The 20454-nt window shown below is 47.1% G+C and overlaps 6 protein-coding genes across 6 annotated transcripts; 2 read left to right on the top strand and 4 right to left on the bottom strand.

Moving 5' to 3' along the window:
* The first annotated feature begins 284 nt into the window (after nucleotides 1-284).
* Nucleotides 285-2833, top strand: HD556DRAFT_198227 (cytochrome P450). The gene is made up of 12 exons (XM_041309873.1): nucleotides 285-596; nucleotides 663-898; nucleotides 952-1048; nucleotides 1103-1239; nucleotides 1292-1417; nucleotides 1472-1721; nucleotides 1769-1930; nucleotides 1995-2040; nucleotides 2094-2180; nucleotides 2237-2318; nucleotides 2375-2497; nucleotides 2554-2833. The coding sequence occupies exons 2-12, from the start codon at nucleotides 753-755 to the stop codon at nucleotides 2765-2767; spliced, it is 1470 nt and encodes a 489-aa protein (XP_041163341.1). The 5' UTR covers nucleotides 285-596; nucleotides 663-752; the 3' UTR covers nucleotides 2768-2833.
* A 515-nt stretch (nucleotides 2834-3348) lies between these two features.
* On the bottom strand, nucleotides 3349-6791 carry HD556DRAFT_1534859 (uncharacterized protein). The gene is made up of 9 exons (XM_041309578.1): nucleotides 6265-6791; nucleotides 6159-6221; nucleotides 5913-6100; nucleotides 5543-5860; nucleotides 5420-5489; nucleotides 5059-5358; nucleotides 4860-5007; nucleotides 4125-4805; nucleotides 3349-4062 (listed from the first exon to the last, which is right to left on the bottom strand). Exons 1-9 carry the CDS (start codon nucleotides 6611-6613, stop codon nucleotides 3528-3530), a joined length of 2652 nt encoding a protein of 883 aa, XP_041163340.1. The 5' UTR covers nucleotides 6614-6791; the 3' UTR covers nucleotides 3349-3527.
* Nucleotides 6792-8078: 1287 nt separating this feature from the next.
* Nucleotides 8079-11074, bottom strand: HD556DRAFT_1206501 (uncharacterized protein; the record flags this gene model as incomplete). The annotated part of the gene is made up of 7 exons (XM_041296485.1): nucleotides 8079-8503; nucleotides 8602-8788; nucleotides 8848-9050; nucleotides 9112-9369; nucleotides 9549-9965; nucleotides 10099-10690; nucleotides 10751-11074. Coding segments are annotated over 7 exons (2406 nt in total), but the record flags the coding sequence as incomplete, so codon positions are not given.
* Nucleotides 11075-12190: 1116 nt separating this feature from the next.
* HD556DRAFT_1430888 (uncharacterized protein) lies at nucleotides 12191-14741 on the bottom strand (the record flags this gene model as incomplete). Its single annotated transcript, XM_041304946.1, has 6 exons — nucleotides 12191-12306; nucleotides 12361-12855; nucleotides 12902-13217; nucleotides 13343-13895; nucleotides 13948-14549; nucleotides 14595-14741. 6 exons carry the CDS (start codon nucleotides 14739-14741, stop codon nucleotides 12191-12193), a joined length of 2229 nt encoding a protein of 742 aa, XP_041163338.1.
* A 2236-nt stretch (nucleotides 14742-16977) lies between these two features.
* HD556DRAFT_1462566 (GTP-binding protein) lies at nucleotides 16978-18388 on the top strand (the record flags this gene model as incomplete). Its single annotated transcript, XM_041308277.1, has 6 exons — nucleotides 16978-17492; nucleotides 17549-17581; nucleotides 17627-17799; nucleotides 17852-17934; nucleotides 17996-18193; nucleotides 18246-18388. Exons 1-6 carry the CDS (start codon nucleotides 17349-17351, stop codon nucleotides 18386-18388), a joined length of 774 nt encoding a protein of 257 aa, XP_041163337.1. The 5' UTR covers nucleotides 16978-17348.
* Nucleotides 18111-19429, bottom strand: HD556DRAFT_198098 (uncharacterized protein). Its single transcript, XM_041309872.1, has 2 exons — nucleotides 18435-19429; nucleotides 18111-18384 (listed from the first exon to the last, which is right to left on the bottom strand). Exon 1 carries the CDS (start codon nucleotides 19250-19252, stop codon nucleotides 18584-18586), a length of 669 nt encoding a protein of 222 aa, XP_041163336.1. The 5' UTR covers nucleotides 19253-19429; the 3' UTR covers nucleotides 18111-18384; nucleotides 18435-18583.
* Between the last annotated feature and the right edge of the window lie 1025 nt (nucleotides 19430-20454).

Genomic DNA, 20454 nt, shown 5'->3' with positions numbered 1-20454 from the left:
GACGCCGAGAGTGTTCACTGTGAGTCTGTGACTTGTGAGCGCTCCCGGACTGCGACTAGTCTCCCTTACCATCATGATGGTCACATAGATCGCGGCTAAGATATAATGTTTGTTGCGTTGGTCAAGCTGCGCGCACGTGCAACTTGTTTATGATATAACTTGTAATGCAGATACTACTTGATGGTGTGTTGTAGCGCCCAAATATTGCTCTGAGCATCCGATTCCTAAAATATGGTTATAGGTATTAGGCAGAGTATTTTAAAAAGGCAAGTTCGGAGTACGAAGTTGCATTTTTAGAATGGTGTCCCACTTTACTTCCGCTGAGTCGCTCCATCATGTACAATATTAATGTTTTGTAAACCTACTAATGGTCGACGGTCCTCTGCGCAGCACGACAAATCCAATGGGTCATCGAGAACGACATGAAGATCTGCCTTGATTTTCAGGTGGAGTCGAAATGTCTTGGAACACCCGTGTCCACTACTAGCTTATCACGCGGCCTGGGTGGTCGTCCGAGGTTCTTAACTCCTTATACTATAGGAAGACCGCACTACGGGTCCGACTGATCCGTGCCGCAAGGTGTTTAACTTGTATTTGTAAGTATAACTTCTCAGTGTAATTACTACACGCTGTAATCTCAGCGTACCCGTTGCTCATCACAGCAAGCCACTACCCTCTGTTCTGGAGTATTTAACGTGTTGCAAACTAGCGGGGTGTCCGAATCGTGACTATCAGCAAGCCGGACCATTTCAATGGCGATTATAATTGCATGCACCCTTATCATTATCTTAGCCAGCGTCTGGATAGTGAAACAACGATATCAGGCCACAAGGCGGTTGCCATTACCGCCTGGACCACCTGGACGTTGGCTATTGGGAAATACAATGCCAAAGTCGTAGTAAGTCTCTGTCAATGGACACCAGCATGATCTCTATCTAACCCCTCACGTAGTGTGCCGTTTCAATTCGCGAGATGGACAGAACAATACGGACCTGTGTTCTCGCTCAAACAAGGCCATAGGATTTTCGTGATTATAGGACGTCATCAGGTCAGCTTAAAACAATTCATTGTCTAGCCAGGCATGAAGTAGATCACGTCATAGGCTGCAGTGGATATCATGGAAAAAGAGGGAGGAAATCTGGCCGACCGCCCGCGTTCTATTGCAGTGCAAGAGACATTGTCTGGCGGGTTGAGAATGGTCCTTGAGGGCAGTGGTGCGAGATTGCGCCGGCTGCGCAGGTATGCATCTTGTTTCTATCATATGTGATCAGTCAGACTAAATGTAAAGCAGGGTCTTGCATGCAGGCTTGCAACCCAAGGTTGCGGAGACCTACGAGCCCATCCAGACCAGGCATGCAAAGAATTTAGTTCTAGATATCTTAAATGATCCAAAGAACCACCAGAGTCATGCCATGCGGTACGAACATTAGCTCTTGCTTGCGCGGTACAGGTGGTAATTCGAACATCTTAGTTATGCAGCTTCTGTGGTCATGTCCTTCACCTATGGGAAAATTACTCCGACTTCATATACAGATCCTGAAGTCGTTGCCGTCAATAAGGCTCTTGCGCGTTTTGGTCAGGCTTTGAAACCGGGAGCATACCTTGTGGATACGTATCCAATCCTGCGGTTCGTCCCAGGCTACCTGAGTCAGCTGAAGGCGTGGCACAAAGAAGAACATGCTCTTTATGAAGGGCAGTTGGACGCGGTGCGAAGACAGATGGTTCGTGATTTTCTTGTGATGATATGTCCTCGCTCACCACTGTGAAGCGTGAGGGGACTGCAAGGCCATCCTTTGCCAGGTTCATTTTAGAGCACCAGAAACAGTACGAGCTCGAAGACAAGGAACTGGGATTCATTGCAGGAGGGATGTTTGCAGCCGGTTCTGATACAGTAAGCTCTTGCATTACATCGCGTCTTCACTTGACAGCTGTTGTAGACTTCGTCCGCAATCACGATTATGATGATGGCTGCTGCCACTCACACAGATGCGCAGGCTCGCGTACAAGAAGAACTCGATAACGTCGTAGGGCGTACGCGGCGTAGGTTATGCTTTTTCTTTATCCATCTACTGACTCAAATAGCTCCTGATTAGTGCCGACTTTTGATGATCAGGAAATGCTGCCGCAGGTTACCGCGTTCATGCTCGAGAGTCTGAGGTGGAGACCTGTCAGTCTTGGAGGTACGTCTTATTTGAGTTGTGATGACGCGATAAAGAACGACCACCTTTCACTACAGGCTTTGCGCATCGCGCGACTAAGGACATCATTTGGAAGAACTACCTCATTCCGGCAGGTACGACTGTTATTGGCAACCATTGGTCAGTAAGCAATCATTTTCGTCCTTTGACCTTTGCGTCTAATGCTCGTGTTTCAGGGCTATCGCAAACGATCCTGAGGCCTTCCCAGAACCACACACGTTTAATCCTCAGCGTTGGATTGACGATGCAGGTCGTGTGCGCGGTGATCTCCGATTTTTCACTTTTGGTTTTGGCCGCCGGTGAGTGGTATCGTTCATCTCTCGACCATTTCTTATGCCTTGCTTGAAAATGTCAGAGTGTGTCCTGGTCAACATGTCGCGAATCGGTCTGTCTTCATTAACACGGCTCTTATTCTCTGGGCTTTCCGCCTTTCGGAGAATCCTACAGCAAAGATTGATACGCTTGCATTCTCGGACACTACAAACATACATGCTGCTCCGTTTGAGATATGTTTGGAGAAGAGGATCGATGAGAATGTGGTCAGGGAACTATGCGCACCGGGGGAGTAAACTTCTCTATGAACTTGAAAGTTCTGATGCAGGGTGACGTAGCGACTGAATTCTTGTGTCTTGTGCTCTTTTTTCCATGTCCCAGATTTGCAGGGTTTTATTTTTTGGAGCAGTGACGATCCATCGACTATCTTAGGAGAAGGCGAGCGTCGTCGCTGTTTTCGTGTGTACTTGTATCATGTGTGTTGGGGCCGGCGTCCGTCGCCTTCTCACCATAAGAAATACTTCTTTTACCACATCACGATGCAATCCTAACGTCACTGAACATTGAACAGGGAGATGGACCGTCAATAGTGTATTATTATGATACTGTTTATTCCATCTATCTTGCTTTGCCTCTCCCCAAAAGCTTTTGTCCTTGGCGGTCACGAGTTCTTGTCGAACATAGCTGTATTTATGGTTCATGCAACGCGCCATTTGTGGGATGCGTCTCGTTCGATAGCGACTGTGACCCATCACCAAGTGTCGGTGGATCTCTAATTCGCACAATTGAAGCCTCCATTTATGCCCACCGTACTGTGTTGTGTCGATAAACCAACCAAATTCTCCTCCCTTCGGGAGTCGAGGATTGCAATAACTGATGAAGTGAACAAAGTTCCTTGAAAAATCGCAAGACTACAAGGTCACAAAGGGTAGAAACAGATCGAACAGAGCGGTAGCGCTACGATCATTATCTATCATACACAGCAACATGCCCTATAGTGCATCGCTTTTCACTTTACTACAATCGTACAGTCATGATCCGAGTTGTATTGAATTATCATGCATCTTGTGCTTCCCACTGCAAGTTGCGTAGCCTAGCCGTACTGCCAAATTTGACCAGGGCTTCGAGAATGGTTTGGGATGGTGCCTCCTTCTGCCGAGAGACAAGCCCACGCAGCCGGCTCGCAATTTCGGGATGTTGGCTCAGGAATGGAAATGTGGTTTCACTTATTCCAGAAGCGTAGATCCGCAGACATCGGTCTGTTTCGATGTGATTTGGCTCCTTCTCCGGGAACGTAACGTTAAGCTTTGGTTCCACATTCAGGTCGAGGAGAAGAGCGATGTAGGGGAGATTCGATAGGCACTGGATTGAATCATGCGTGCGAGTGACCAACGCCAAGTCATGCTCATGGCAATTCTTCCCCGCTTTGTCGGAAATAAATATCTGTGACACGCGATTGAGATCATCGGAGCCGAGGGCAGGATCGTCAAAATAAATGGGAATCATCTTGTCGACGAGCGGCTGCAGATGACAGCATTGGACCGCGCTTGTGCGATGCCAGTGGCGCAAAGTCCACTCTTCGGCGCTGCATCTAGCACTATACAGAGGTGATAATCTCAGATATAATATCGCAATGCCTCGAAGCTTGCTTACCTCAACAAATCGGCGTCAGTTTGATCGGGAACTGGCGGTGAGATGAACTCTGTCATGGACACCCAATGCGAGAAATTGATGTAAGCATGCTGAAAAGCTGCCTTGGCCCCTTCAACTGTCCTCGACCAGAATGTCTGGCCAAATAGGTACTCCAAGAAATCAATGACGGAGACCTTCCGGCAGTCGATCAGTTCCGCATCCCCACTTCCGTGATAGAATAAATGCTGAATCACGCCTTTGGGGGGGTCCTTGCGGACAAAGAGATCCTTAGCGAGAAGCAGCAAAAGCCTGCTGGCCAACTCCCCGCTCTGTCCTATCTCGACCATCCCACCATCAATCTTTTTTTTCAAGATCCCCAAAACAAAATCCACATCGCTAGGCGTCTCATGGAGTATCATTGCTGCAACGCAAGACAGAATGGGTTCTGATGGATAACCGGTGAAGTGCCACATCCTATCTTCGGTCGTTGAGAAGAGTATGCGCAGATGACTAGCCACTGCTTTTGAGAGATGAGACGCAGCATCGGGGTGACCAAGGCAAAAGTTGAGACCGAATCTCTGGGATAGGACAGCAAGAGCCTGTTTCGCATCATTCGCGTCAAATGTGATCGATTTGCAGAGTTTCTGGGCAGCCAGTACCAAAATATCAGCGACAGAACGTCTTTCTGCAAGGGACTTCCATCTATTCATGCTGGTCAACGAAATTGGAAACAAAGATAGAAACATAGGGACGAACAGCGGACGACCGAATCCAACGATGTGATCGAACCTTGCGACATCATTCGCCGCTATATAAGGCATAGGAACCGCATCCTGGTCCCAACCGAGACATGTATAGGGCAGGTAGACAGGTCCGCCGTATACTATTAGGCCCGTAGAATCTTCTGGCAGATTGTGTGAAGGGTGGAAACAGGCGACGTAGAGCATGTACTTACTGGTCTCCTGAGGGGCTGAAAAATCTACTTGCAAAGTCGTAGATACAAAAACAACCCAGACCGATGCGTTGCTCTGCCGGGAGTAGCAGTTGATCGTCCTGCCAATGATATCTGATGGACGAAAACCCCTTCCACTCATGTTGCTCAAAGTGTAAGCCTCGTCAAATGCTATTACGAGTTTTGGATCATCGTTCGAAACCTTGCCTTCTCCAGTAAATAAATGTTGCAGAACCTGTAACATATTGTTATAAGATGTCGTGACGAATGATTCGTCTCTCGATTTTGCCGACCGGATCTTATCTGTTTACGCACAGTGTGAGCTTAGGTGACCGCATTGTGCGAAATACAACAAGTGACATACTCCCTGACTTTGCGGCGGTCTCCACATCGGTTTGCTCTTCGAGCTTCGGCATTTTGATATTGCCCAGTGTCTGTTGCAAACTTCATCAGTCCATCTGTCAAGAAACTATATTTCCCTGCCCACTTCCTGATATCGAGATTGAACTTTCTGAAAGAAATCGGTACGAGCTTTCGAGCGCATGTCACACATTTCGTTATTCCATGATTTTATTACAAGATCAGGACTTCCAGAGGGCAGCTCAAGTAGCTTGCTGCTCAGAACCTGCTGAAGCGTCTGGAATATGGCCGTGAAGAAGGCGCAACAATGAGCGGTATACTCGGCTGCAGTGCAGCCTGTATTTTCCGTCAATATACGCGCGGGCACTAGGTCTCGCATAGGGTAGCCCAGATCACTTGGATCGCGGAGGTTCATGTACAACACAATAACACCTTTGTTCCGGAGCTAATTCGATGCTTTAGCTACCTAATACGAACACGGACTATAAAACACTGACCTCGATTATTAGTCTTGATTTTCCAGTACCAGAACTTTGGACGATCGAACAGAACTTAGCATAGTATGGCCCACGCGGGCCCCTGAACTCCATGTTGTTATTTTTCAGGTACTCATAGAAACCGTCCACCGCCTTGCCAACGTAAGGTCTGACGAATGAATCGTAAAGAAAGTCTGACCGGTCCTCATCTAGGATACAACTGACCTGAGATGTGACTGTAGATGTTACAAGATAGAAGTCTCTCACCTTGAGACGACCGCACGGGATCACTAGCTAGGGGTATTTGAAATATTGCTGCATTTCCAGCGACTGTCAACAGAGGGACATTCATGTCGCTAACACGAACACTCACTGAGGTCAGCGATGTGAGAGAACGAGCGCGTCTGACAGGCGTGGCGGACGATTTCCCGTAGTTGAGGGTGTTTCTGCATTGTTTCCTCTTGTGCCATGTCCGGGTCAAGTGTTTCCTTCAAGTGTGCACGTTTGAGCAATCTATTGGCCACCAAAAGAGTTCGGAACATGATGAAGACAAGCATGTAGTCCAAGAGATCGGAATTGGTGTCCTCTTTATCTTCATTGATAATCTTCAGGAAGGGACCATTGGCCTTAAGTAAGTCTCGATCGAGCTCATCACGTTGTTGCGATGTGAGCGGCAGGAGTGTTATGGGAAGATCCTGTGATGTTGATGTTGAACCTGACATGGCGGAGCGTGTCGATGCAAAGTGATTACAACGCTGAAGTCGTCCTGTTCGAAGGGATTGAAAAACGATTCAAGCGGCGCGTCTGAGACCACTGCCTACATCAATATTAATAGTCCGCGCTTCTGTGCTTCATCCTAGGAGTGTCATTCGAAGGGAGAGCACAAGTGACGCCACATCCCACAAGGTTACATAATGGCAATTACTAAGCGCCCACCGGTTCAAGAATCACAGCATATACATCACCTATTCCTCCCACACTTCCTAGTTAGTAAAGATCGTAAGTAGCACGTTTCCACGCTCTTGCTTAAGTCAAGTTGGCTTATTTGTGAGCACCAGCAGGGTGCACCGGCAACCAGCTATGATTTACAATACGGTAAGTCTCTTCTAAGGTTCAGACTGAGTACCGGCAGGGTGCACCAGCAACCAGCTATGACTCAAAACACGGTAAGTGTCTTCTTATATATTTGGACATTACCATACCTTCTATTTTAGGTTGCACACCGCCGGATGGCAACCCAAAATGGTAAGCGAGCATCGTCGGCGCTGTGTCAGACAGCGAGCTCGCATATCTTACTCATTTTCACTTTTTTTAATGGCGCTTTTTTGTCTGTCATTATATATTCACATTATATGATGAATCATGAAGGAAAAACATAGTGTTTGCAAGCATAAGTAGACATATAGCAAGGATAGTATGCTAGACATCAGTGGAGTCATTCTCGTCCTCAGTATTACTATCAACCCACTCGCTGCTTCTAGGTTCCGAAGGTACACCTTTCTTACTTCCTTTACCTCGGCCCTTCCTTGAGTTCTGATATACACGTGCCTTTTCTGTCAGTCTTTTCACGCGCTTGGACCTGATTGGCTGGGCTGGGTCAGAGGCAGGGCGCTTGGTGGATACTGTGCTTGAAGTCTCCTGGTTGTTGGAAGAGTCGGCAAGAGGAGGTGTTGGGAGAATACGAGCTTGGTGGTGATTACTACTTAAGGCCAATAGTGCTGGATCAATGAGGTGGTCTGAGATTTGAGATATGTTGCCGGTTGTGACAAATGCAGGAACATTGGACGTAGCGAAGGTAGGTATGGTAGAGGTGGTTGTACCAGTAGGGACAGGAACATTTGGGCTGCCAGCTGTTGAAAGTGCGGAGGATGTTGATAGGGTAGTAGTAGCGCTGGGAGTGGACAATGTGGAAGGTGTTGGTGCCCTCGTAACAGGAACATTTGGGCTGCCGGCTGTTGAAAGTGTGGAGGATGTTGATAGGGTAGTAGTAGTGCTGGGAGTGGACAATGTGGAAGGTGTTGGTGCCCTCGTAACAGGAATGTGCGAGCCGCTGGGTGTTGAAAGTGTGGAGGATGTTGATAGGGTAGTAGTAGCGCTGGGAGTGGACAATGTGGAAGGTGTTGGTGCCCTCACAACAGGAACATGTGAGCCGCTGGCTGTTGAAAGTGCGGAGGATGTTGATAGGGTAGTAGTAGCACTGGGAGCGGATGACCTGGAAGGCGCTGGTGACGTGACTTGGATGTCTGTTGAATCTTTGTCAAAGTTTGGCGTGAGAACTTCTCCTGCCGCAATGCGCAGGAGGCGCTCTTCAGCCTGGCTTGCAGTGATCTTCACAAATTTGCAGGTCTTCGCTTTCACAGCGCTAGCAAGTGTTTCAAGTGCTTCGATACCTCCTTTCAGATCGCTTGGGTTGGCCCAGTCTTTGTGATTCCACCCCACCACCTTCACAAGATGCTCTTGGACTACAGCAGCTTCATAACGTAGATACTCGAAATTAATATTTGTCTTGCCAGTGATTTGAACTGCACAATAAGTCAGAACTGTATGAGGTACAAAATCAATGAGACACTTACTCAACCCAGCTTGCATGCCGCTCCTGATTGTCTGCTTTGCTAGCTTCACACGCTCCTTATGTGTGAGAGAGAATCCTAAGAATTGATGAGTGGTAGAGTTGGACAGTCAAATGGATACCTACCACGGTCCCTGATACCACCAGATAGTATGTAGCCTTCGAGCTTGCATGCAAACTCCATGGGATCCTTGCGAGTGGCTGTTCTTAAAAATTGTTCAGCTGCCGCACATGTGAAGTGAACCTTCGGCTGTAGGTTGAGGTTGCAGCCGCCGCGAACCAGGATGACAAGGGCTTCAGTTCCAATCCGTTGTTTTAGGGCTTCGAGCTAATTAAAGATACATCCAAAGGTCAGTAAGGGTGAAGTGAAGATTAAGAAATAAGTACCTCATCCACTACAGCTGCAAAGCTGCTTGAGCACTCGCCATTGGAAGTCTTGACCGACAGATTTGGGGGCTTGACACGAGCAGCATTCTTCTCTTCATCAAATGCAGTGACAAGTTGGGCGCGTTCTTCTGCTGTAAGGCTGTGATAATTATTGGCATTTTTGACGAGCTGCTGAATATTGTCTCTTTTGCCGGAGTCCCTATCTGTGAGGAACAAAATATGTATTAGAATATGAAGCTAGAGAGGTTGTACAAATTAGCTCACCTTTATTGATGTCCTTGCCCTTGAAGTGCATGAACACGGACCATGCACTTGTCTTAATGTGTTTCTTGCGCCTTAAAGCAGAACCAATATAAAAGTGTTCAAGGTAACGACGGGGAGTCCTTCGGAAGCGTGTCGCAAGCTCGGTAGCCTTATTCTCGATGTACTCAAGAACTTCTGCAATGGCAGCATCTTCATCACTGCGTTCCTGGCGTCTACGTTCAGTGACAATAGCACGTTCATTACGAGTGAGCTTTGGTGCTTGATGACGAGCACTATTTTGGACCAGACGCCGACGGGCCATTGCAGAGGGACGAGCGAATATAGGCATTGTGATTGGATAGTAGATAGGCTGAAAAAAATACAGAAGACGTGTTAAAAACTCCAATACATTGTACAGCAGCAGATGATATATAATGAAAAATGTTAGGCTGCCGAACAATCATAATGCATTGCGAGAGCAATTTCTTCAGCTTCTAGCGCCCCAATATCAAATTCTTTCATCTTTGCTAGCTCGGCTCCCCAAGCATCATCCAAATGAGACAAGCTAATAGAACGACATACTTCATGAAATGTATCCAGGATGCCCAGGCGACGAAGAACATTTTTAGTATTGTCCCCAAAGGAACGCAACCGCCGGGGGGTTGAAGAAATGGGTGGCGAAACTGAAGCGAAATCAAATGCATTTGAGCGGTGCACTCCACGAGCTCTGACTGGAGATGCCAGTATATTATCAGATGACGTGGCATGTTGAGGGGAACTCGGATCCCAAACTCGTGATCTGACCGTAGGTGATATGGGACGGCTCCCTATGGGTAAACCGAGACGTGCAGATGGCGGGAGAGACTCGGCATAGACTTGCAATGCATCAGTGTAGGAGATGCCCTCAGAGTAGCTGCTATTGGTAGTAAGTGTTGTTACACGAAGTCGGTTCTCCTAATATGGAGAAATGTTAGCAAGAACTTGAGCGAAATAACAATTTCTTTTCACTTACGATATCCGTTATATTCGCACTGGCAGATTGGTCAATGATATGAGCCGTGCTGCATTGGGAGCGTGAGTCAGATTCAGCTGATGAGATTGATGGGGCTGATGATTGGTTAAATGATGAAATCGGCTTCAATGACCATTTGATGACCTGGAGCTGCCCAGTTGTGATGGCATTTGGAAAGTGAGAGTGGACTGTGTGGGACGACAGAATCTGTTCCAAGGACCCTGGATGACGGCCGATGAATTCAAAGGAGCAGGCTGATGGCATGTCAACTGGGAGAGGGACAAGAGCTTGTGGATCACTGCGAGGAATGGGAGTAGGCACCTGTGTATGTGTAGATATTTGCCTCCATCCACGTGATATTCGTCGATCTCTGAAAGCTTGTGCAACTGGCCTTGCCCAGTGTTGAATGAAGGTTTGAACAAGCTCAGCAGCTACGATATGAAGAGAAGGGTGGTCATGAAGAACTTTGGGATCTATGTAGACTTTGGCTGTCAAGTTTGCCAGAGTAAGGTCGGTTTGTGGGGCAGTTGCTCCAGGATGATGCAGAACGATGGTTGAACCACCAGACAACCTATCGAGAAGAGTGCACTACCAGGTGTCTCTGTAAGTCAGTTTTGGGTATGGGTAGGATATGAAAAAGAAACGCACAAGGTCATAAATGATATGACGAATACAAGTGAGATGAAACCTCTGATCTTCTCCAGCATTTCTCTTCTCTGCTTCGCTGATTCCTTCGAAGATACCCGTACTATAGTGCTCCACTGTCAGAGGATGAAACCCAAGGTCAGAATCAAGATGGTTGCCGTTGCGATGCATATTGTGTGCAGACATCGCAATCATGGCAGAAATCCATCGCTCAGAGATATCAGGGAGAGCTAAGAGTTCTGGAGGCTTGGTAACGTTTTTGAGAAGGTGTTGTGTGCCACTGAAAGATGGAAGTACGTTGAGATTGCTGTTGGACCAGGAATTCATTGCAAGAGCCGATGCTGAAGCCATAATGTGTGTAGCAGGCGATGTTACAGAAACAAAGTGTGTTAAGCACGTGCCCATGCTGAGAGGATTAGTGAATCAAGTGACATGTCTCACAGCTTACATATGAGTAAAGTGTATGGTGCTGGATCAGTTCAAATATTATACACACACGAAACTCTCACCAACTCTCACACACATACATATGACACATATCGCACCCTCGATGAGTTTGTAACAGGCAACAGAACTGACAACAGAATTTATATGATTATGTAATATGATGTAATGTAGCTCGTTTGGACCCCCAGCTTTTGAAAGCTGGGGGTCCAAACGAGCTACATTACATCATATTACATAATCATATAAATTCTGTTGTCAGTTCTGTTGCCTGTTACAAACTCATCGAGGGTGCGATATTTGCCAGGGCTGCAGCAGCCTAATGATTCAAGACGCCTTAGCTAGAACATAGTAGACTTAAAGATTACTGAATTTTCTGCAATACAAGACCTTTGTGTGTGTTCAGCGTCTGTGTGTGTGTCATATGTATGTGTGAGAGAGTTTCATGTGTGTATAATATTTGAACTGATCCAGCACCATAAAGCGGGCCAACAGTGGCATAGATACATCCGACTTATTTGCTGCACTGGAAGTCACAACAGACGTTCACTAGAGCTGACAGTGGCATCTTTGTATTAGATACATCCGACTTACTTGACAGTGTATTAGATATGTTCGACTTACTTGACAGTGGCGTCTTTGTATTAGATACATCCGACTTATTTGCTGCACTTACATCCGACTTACTTGACAGTGGCGTCTTTGTATTAGATACATTCGACTTATTTGCTGCACTGGAAGGTGAAGGAGGTCACAACAGACGTTCGCTAGAGCTGACAGTGGCATTTTTATATTAGATACATCCAACTTACTTGAGAGTGTATTAGATACGTCCGACTTATTTACCGCCCTGGAAGGTGAAGGAGGTCACAACAGACGTTCACTAGAGTGAGTATGCAGGCATCTGCAAATCCCAGGCAGTAACACCTACTCAGACACAAGGTTCCAGTAGTAACAATGATAAAATTGCACGAATAACATGTGATATATCAGTAAGATCTACTCCTCCCCTAATGATGTCTCTTCCAAGCATTGCAACAAACCATCAAGCGCATCATTGATTTCACCCATACCCAAGCCATCATGTTCAACATCTTCCTCTCCTCCACCAGGCTCTTGACTGTCAGATGACATGACACCGGCAGTTGCATTGGAATGACGACCAAAACGAATTCCAGGACCAAACTTGCCACTGTAGCCAGGAAGCATCTGGATCTGTCGAATGTGTGACTTATGACCAGCATTAATAGAGCTGAGACAGTCCCAGCGACGCTGAACCTCTGCTGCAAGTGATGGATCATGAGTTTCAAGTGCCACAATGGCAGCAGTGTGATCAAGTTCGTCATCACGCATTTTTGTCAACAACCTGACAATTTCCACATTACAACGGGTAATCTCCTCCCTCGAACGTTGCAAGTCAAAGTACTTCGTCGCAGCTTGGCGATTGGTAGGATCGGCCCAGCGCTTGGCATGGACCTGTTCATCAGTTTCACATAAGAGGTCAAATTCACCTGCAAATGTGAACTCGGCAATCTGGTCCCATGACAGTGCAGGACGAGGTGGCTCAAGCTGAGCGGCATACTTATTATAACGCCCAACTGCATGGCGAATTGCAGTAGCACGTGTCTTCAAGGCCTTTGAGATTTGAGTACGAAGCTTATAGCCTGCAGGGTGTGTAAGGCACAGCAGCAGGCTAAACAAATCACTCACCAAGGCCACTCATTTGTAGTTTTGTTAGCTCGAATAGACGCATGACTACTAGGCGCTCAACATCATCAGCTGCCTGGTGGAAGCGACGATTAATAATTCGTGACTGCGCAGCTACACGTCTAGGATCGGTGGGTGACCAATGGTCTATCAAACCCATTTGGCTTTCGAATGCTTCAACGGCATCCATTTTGAGAGTGAGCTTATTGCTAGCATTGGTCCGTCGGCGTGTGATATCAGCGATCTCCTTTCGCCCATAGCCTTGCTGGTTCATACGTAAATCCAGAGTTCGAAATTCATGACAGGCCGCCTGATATGTCTTCCTAGTGTGATAATCAGCTCATCGCTCATTAATCATAATAAGGTGGCGTACTCAGCATCTTCTAGTTCTAACAGTGCCTTCACATAGTCGATCTCAATCGTATTTTCTGAGCGTTTACCTACAGTTTGAAGGTAACGGCGCTCCTCATCTAGGTCCGCCTCAAAATCATCACCTGAAAGCGGAAATTGAGCAAGGAATTCTTCATGCATGGCAATGCAGTTGAGCGCCTGCACGTAATTGTTGTAGATGAATGTGCCTACTATCGGTTTAATAACATTCTGAGAAGAGAACAATAACGTACTGAGTGATGCATACTTGTCAGCAGCCATAAACCAAAAGTGTTGATCAAGTGCCTGATGACGGTGAAATTCACTGCTGTTACGTGTTTCCGGAGCAAGAGCATTTGATTCAGAGAACGTGCGTTCGCATGTCTCAAAATCCTCTTTCCCAGCACCCGTCTTGTACTTGCAATGGTGCTGAACCTGGCATAGACGGTTATGAGCATGGCCATGAAATCCATTAACTACTCCATCGACACCAAGACGACGGACAGATGATGAAAGGGAGCTTCGAAGAAGAATTTTTTCGAAGGCGCATTTGATATCATACCCATAGAGGAAGGGTTGTTGATAGACTTCCATCAGACGGTGAATGGTAGCGAGCGGATACTTCATTCTAGATTGATTCAATCAGTTTCAAAAATAAGTTATGTTCACAATGAGCTCACAATTCGCCACTTCGCACCATGTCACAGATTGTGAGAAGAACCCCATGCCAGCAGACAGAGACAAAGATGCCTGATTTCCGAAAGATCGCAAACATGCGCTTGCGAGTCTCAGGTGCAGCGTTGCGCCACCGATCAATGCAGATGCTAACTGGTTCAGCTGAACTGTTGTCGCTTGACTCAATTTCATCCACCCAGGCATCATCAGTCTCAACGGCAGCTTCATGAAAACTTGATGTGCCTTGAGCACGTCGACTTCGTTGTTGTGTGTTTAGAATTTCATGTTGGAAGTGATCAACGTACTCTTCGGTTAACCAGACTGCTGACCGATGATCACGGGGTTCTGGACGCTCATTTCCTCGCCGCAAGATCAGATCAACAAGTTTAGCCGAATTGTTGCCATCCATAGAGACAAGAAAGGCAAACTGTAATGGGGGTTCCTCGTCAACAACATAATGGCATGCGGGGCATGCATTAAGCATATGCCAATTGGGTGTATCCCGCCCTAAGGCTGAATCCACTCGAGCATCAACACAACGCTGAATTTCCATGTATACATCATATGCGACCCTGAATTGCTCAGCAAGGTGACGATGATAACGTACCTGTGAATCACATTAGTAAGTGACAACAGAAATGAATTTACTTACACGATGCATATGGCAAAGCTTCTTTACTTCTGCATGGATGCTGAGGCGAGGACAGACACGATGAGTCTGACGGTAAGCCTCTAATGTACGGAGGGTGATGGCAATGGTAGGCTTGATGGGAGATGCACCAATACATCCATGATGCATAAGGGATACATTGAGATGTGTGGACCGATGTGGAATCTTGTAAGCTGAACGATCTGATAATTGAATGTGATGACAAAACTTGTAAAGCTTGAAGCGAAGAAAATCTCACCAAAAATATCAATGATTTCAATTTCGAATGATTCAATATCTTTGATGGTGGAGGGTTGTGTGGTTTCCGACATGTAAAGCAAGTAGGTGTCCGTCAAATCATCATACTGAGAGACCCATGCTAGAGCCATCTCAGCGATTCGGTTGGTACGGTCACGATCATCATAGTGTTGCCTTGAAATTGATATTAGTATAGATGTGTGGTCCACATCAGAGTTGACTCACCGGCTCCCTGATAATATATTGCTTAGCTCACTGTACAGTTCAAACTCTCCTCCTTCCTGACTGATCTCAATGCCTTCAGATCCTACAGGTGGAAGCGCAGATGCAATATCTATGGGATAATCGATGGCATTGGAGGGACAATCTGACGGCCTTGCAGCATGTTCAGCCTGAAGAAACTGTTCACGTTGGTGGATGTCAAGGGCTGATGTTGTTGGTCAACACCAGAAAGACTAATAGATGGAAAACTTACACTGCAGAAATGTTGTGCGTTGGCAGAATGCCTCATGTTCCTTCTGCTTCAAGTCCTTTGCCCTGACTACATTTCTCTTGCGTCCAACGGTAATGACAGCTGCACGAGAGGTACCAGGGACTGAATATTTAGCCCTGCGCTTGGGTAGCATTGAGTGACGCATAAATGATGGGATCAAGGTTGTGAGGTGTGGGAATGTATCAACAGTCAGAATCAAGGGATGTGCACGTGAGGTTGAAAAGGCTAATTCATGTGGCGGGCACTTTGTCTGGGAAGTTGTTCTCACAGTCGAAAGCTTTATCGTTTGACATAGCATGCCTAATTGTGAGGATAAAAGATACCTGTATATGTAATTATAAACATCTGAATTGAAAAATGTGCCATAAAAAGTGAAAATGAGTAAGATATGCGAGCTCGCTGTCTGACACAGCGCCGACGATGCTCGCTTACCATTTTGGGTTGCCATCCGGCGGTGTGCAACCTAAAATAGAAGGTATGGTAATGTCCAAATATATAAGAAGACACTTACCGTGTTTTGAGTCATAGCTGGTTGCTGGTGCACCCTGCCGGTACTCAGTCTGAACCTTAGAAGAGACTTACCGTATTGTAAATCATAGCTGGTTGCCGGTGCACCCTGCTGGTGCTCACAAATAAGCCAACTTGACTTAAGCAAGAGCGTGGAAACGTGCTACTTACGATCTTTACTAACTAGGAAGTGTGGGAGGAATAGGTGATATACATGAGCTTCAACACGAGCAATATATAACCATAGCAACAAAGACAGGCCCGACCGGCGACAACACTAGCTCTCAAGTCAAGTCTCATCAGTGCATGCGGCGGCGTGCGCCCTCCACCGCACCAAACTCTACTTATCCATCGCTGCCTTTGTCTTTCTTCGGTGATTGAGGGTGCACTTTTAGCGCCCACGCTCTCATATGGCCAGCATTGTTCTCTGCGAAAGCCTGCTTTACCTTCGCCAAACTCATCCATGCTGCCGACACACTGTCGCCGAGTTATTCAACATTGATGTTTCCGGCCTCAACCGCATTTTCCCCAGGTAGGGAGGATTGTACTGCTCGTATCTTATTGCCATCATTTTCGCCAGGTGTCCCAAAACACGAACCTGCGCCGGTACACCAACCCTATCAGCCACCGTTATCCTAACACTCGCTGTCCGTTTCGAAATCCTTCGTTGAAGTTGGATGAGCTTTAAAAACACAGGGACGTGTCTCTCTTTTTGGACATGTTTTGTCTCGAGTCGTGTCTCCTTGTCTTGTGCGTTGTCTTTCTTAGTTAGAGTGTTCGCTAAATCACATTCCGTCCAGTGCTATCCACTAAGTAAATTCAGGCTAAATAAACACTCCGTCATTTTCCTCGTGCGACTGGCGAAAGCAGGAAGTGGTAGGAGGGCTTCGGGAGGTCACGTTCTGGTGCGGGGTCGGGGTCAGCGTGAGGCCTCGAACCTTCGAGGCAGCGCCAGGTTTCATGACGTTGGGTTGGAGGTTAGTTGTGGTAACCTGATAGGCAGCGAGAGACCGTGACTGCAGGTCAGGCGTGGTAGGCAGTCATAGAAGCGCGACTCCTGGGCGCGATGACAAGGTACTTGACCTTATACACGAGCAGAAAATACCTTATTGAGCGGTGCTAGAGGTCTTAAAGCTTGACCTCTGATGTAAGTGAGGTAACGCACTTCGAAGTTCGAAAGGGTAATAGGAAACGTAGTACGACTCCAAAGCTGTCGTTGAGTTGGCCTACTAGTCAAACAACTAGGTATCGTACGAATAAAGTGAAGTGTTGATATAGACTAATTTCAAATATGGCTCATGCTTGGCTTCATGTACATGCACTGGCGCTATGTCATGGTACACAGCTATGATATCAATAGTAATATTGCCCACTGCCACTGATTCTAGATAAGCAGGCTTCGGGTTGGGCATTTACCTGGACCGGGTTCACACACTGCAACCGATTATAAGGCTACACCAACGCTTCTCCGTGAGTCACATTCAAGTTCACCTTCCCCCATGGATCCTTCAAAGATAAGAGAGAAAATCGGTCGCTTTCGAATCCTCGTTGTAGGAAGAGCGAATGCAGGAAAAACTACCATCCTGCAGAGAGTCTGCAACACACGGGACAACCCAGAGATATACAACAGCGCCGGGGAAAAGGTGGGCTCATCACATTGCTACTAGGCAGGAAGATGGTACTGACACATCCACATCAGATCGATCTTGCAGTCATAGCGGCATCCAGAGAGGTGAGTTGTGCTCTTAGTCGACGACAGGAACTGACGTGTTCTCAGCGCGGACTGCATGATATCGAAAATGAAATGGTGTTTCGAAGCAACCCGGGCTTCATTTTTCACGATTCACGCGGGTTTGAGTCAGGCGGCGAATTGGAATTTATCAAGGTAAAGACATTTATTGCTGACCGTTCCAAGGAAAGCAAAATAACAAATCGACTCCATGCTATATGGTAATTGTAACCGATCAGTCACAACATGCGCTATCTCATGGTTTCAATATAGGTATTGCATTCCAATGGACGAGGCACACAGGTCGTTCACTGCAGGTGAACAGAAATTCTTTTCTCAGTGCGACACAGGAAGCGGTAAGCTTTTGCATCCCACCCTCGTCGACGTTCGACTGATGCGCAGAGTCACAATCCTCAGTTCCAGTAATCGTAGTATTCACCAAGTTTGATGCCCTGTACGATGTCGCATACTCACAACTGAGAAGGGAAGGAAAATCTCTGAAAGACGCTCAAGAACTGGCTCAGCAACGCGCCGAAGAAAGATTTCCTGATGGACCACAATTGAAGTTTCTGAAGGGCGTACGATGGCCTCCAAAAGGTCATGTATGCCTCCCTAGTAAGTCGGTTTATGGTCAAGTTGCGATACACGATGACCGTTGATCCATCAGATATGAACGAGGATAATGCAGATTGTGGGGCGCTGATTGAACGCACGGCTGGAACTTTGAACGATGAGATGCTGGAGCAATTATTCGTCTCAACCCAGCAGACAAACTTGGAGATCTGCATGAGATATGCAATTGAGAGGTAACTATTCGTGGTCTCATTCGTCTGCCACAGATGTTAGCGACTGATATTGTCCAGAACGCTCTTACCATATCTTGACTCTGCAAAGAGAACAACGACTGAAGGCCACAAGATAGTAGGGATCTTGGGCCTCTGGTTTCCTCATATTTGGGTAAGATTATCGGAAAGTTCAAATGTTGCTCTCATTTATGTCGAGTGTTTACTTGCAGGTGGTACGTCTGTTAATCCTCGTTGGAGCTGGAGCCATGCTGATCCAAGTCGTTGCCCACCGTTCGCAGTTCGTGAGTCTGTCGATCCTCGTTGGAGCAAGAGCCATGCTGATCCAAGTCGTTGCCCACCGTTCGCAGTTCGTGAGTCTGTCGATCCTCGTTGGAGCAAGAGCCATGCTGATCCAAGTCGTTGCCCACCGTTCGCAGTTCGTGAGTCTGTCGATCCTCGTTGGAGCAAGAGCCATGCTGATCCAAGTCGTTGCCCACCGTTTGCAGGATGTGAGTCTGTCGATCCTCGTTGGAGCAAGAGCCATGCTGATCCAAGTCGTTGCCCACCGTTCGCAGGATGTGAGTCTGTCGATCCTCGTTGGAGCAAGAGCCATGCTGATCCAAGTCGTTGCCCACCGTTCGCAGTTCGTGAGTCTGTCGATCCTCGTTGGAGCAAGAGCCATGCTGATCCAAGTCGTTGCCCACCGTTCGCAGAGTGTGAGTCTGTCGATCCTCGTTGGAGCTGGAGCCATGCTGATCCAAGTCGTTGCCCACCGTTTGCAGCATGTGAGTCTGTCGATCCTCGTTGGAGCTGGAGCCATGCTGATCCAAGTCGTTGCCCACCGTTCGCAGAGTGTGAGTCTGTCGATCCTCGTTCGAGCTCTATCCATGCTGACCCATCAATAGGACAAGCTTAAGAACGACCACTGTGTAGTGATACAGTCCAGGTTACTTTCTGTCGTATGTCCAATCGGTGGCAGATTGTACACATTTCTCATGTTGCGAATCTGCCAGACCTCTGGCTCATCACCATTGGAGAATATTGTTCAGCTCATTTCTGGTGAATTTTGAGGCTATTTTGTGACGAATCTGCTTATTGTTGACCGTTTAGCTGCTGTCATTATCTTCGAACACTCTTTCTATATTTGCGACAAGCGGCGCTATCTTCAGGACGAGCAGGAGTCTGATCCCTCTTTTTATGTCGCTCTGGAGCAGTACATGCCATCTCCGCAAGCAGCTGCTATCAGGAAAGGTGTAAGCATCGCCGTCCACACATTCCAAGGACAGTCGTCTACGCCGAAAGTCAAGCCATTGTTTGGACGCTTCCAGATAGGAAAACAAAAACAATCTACTGCCGACTCCCAAAAGATGGAGTTGGTCAACACCATTGTTAAAATCGCTTTAGAGCATCGCCTGCGTATGTTTAGATGTCATTTTGTGACAGCAACTCCGCTGATCCGTCGTCTTCAGCAAGACCTCAATATCAAGCAGTGGAACACAACACAGATGTTGTTCCGCAGGGGAGCTAACGTGTCTTAGTAGTGATGTACGTTTCTTGAGTGGTCTGTTGAGGTAGTTTCAGGAGGTGGAACTGTACAAAGTGGTTGCATGATCACGAAATATAGCGCTTTCTCTGGTATGGTGTGCGATTTGAAGCATGTGAGTCGCCCTCAGCTGGGACGCTTGATAATTTTCTTGATTCGGTTCAAGTGCATTGAGGTCGGGTATGCTCTACGTACCATTCTGCTCCAGTCTGTCTCAATTTGCGTCGTTCTTTGTTAACAACAGATCCAATTCATTGTCATTTCAGCGTTACATGAGATAAAAACGCATGGAACATCCCTGTTAACGTCAGTGACACCAGTTGGTAGCTAAGACTGGCTATTGCATAGATAATAGCCTTCGAAATCAAGCAGCAGACGCACGTCGAAAGTTTTCATTCTTTGAGAGACGGTGTGCAGGTTACTATGGCTCTGTATCGTGATCTATCATCCGTGCGCTCTGTGCATCCCCGGGGCCTATGGTTAGAACCGCATCATTCTCGTTTTCACTAAACAATACCCACCGCATGCATTATCCTCTGGGATCTAAA

Source organism: Suillus plorans, assembly GCF_016647745.1.
Source record: "Suillus plorans strain S12 chromosome Unknown HD556scaffold_13, whole genome shotgun sequence".
Taxonomy (NCBI): domain Eukaryota; kingdom Fungi; phylum Basidiomycota; class Agaricomycetes; order Boletales; family Suillaceae; genus Suillus; species Suillus plorans.
Note: the sequence above shows the minus strand (reverse complement) of the source record. Positions and strands in the feature narration are given on the sequence as shown.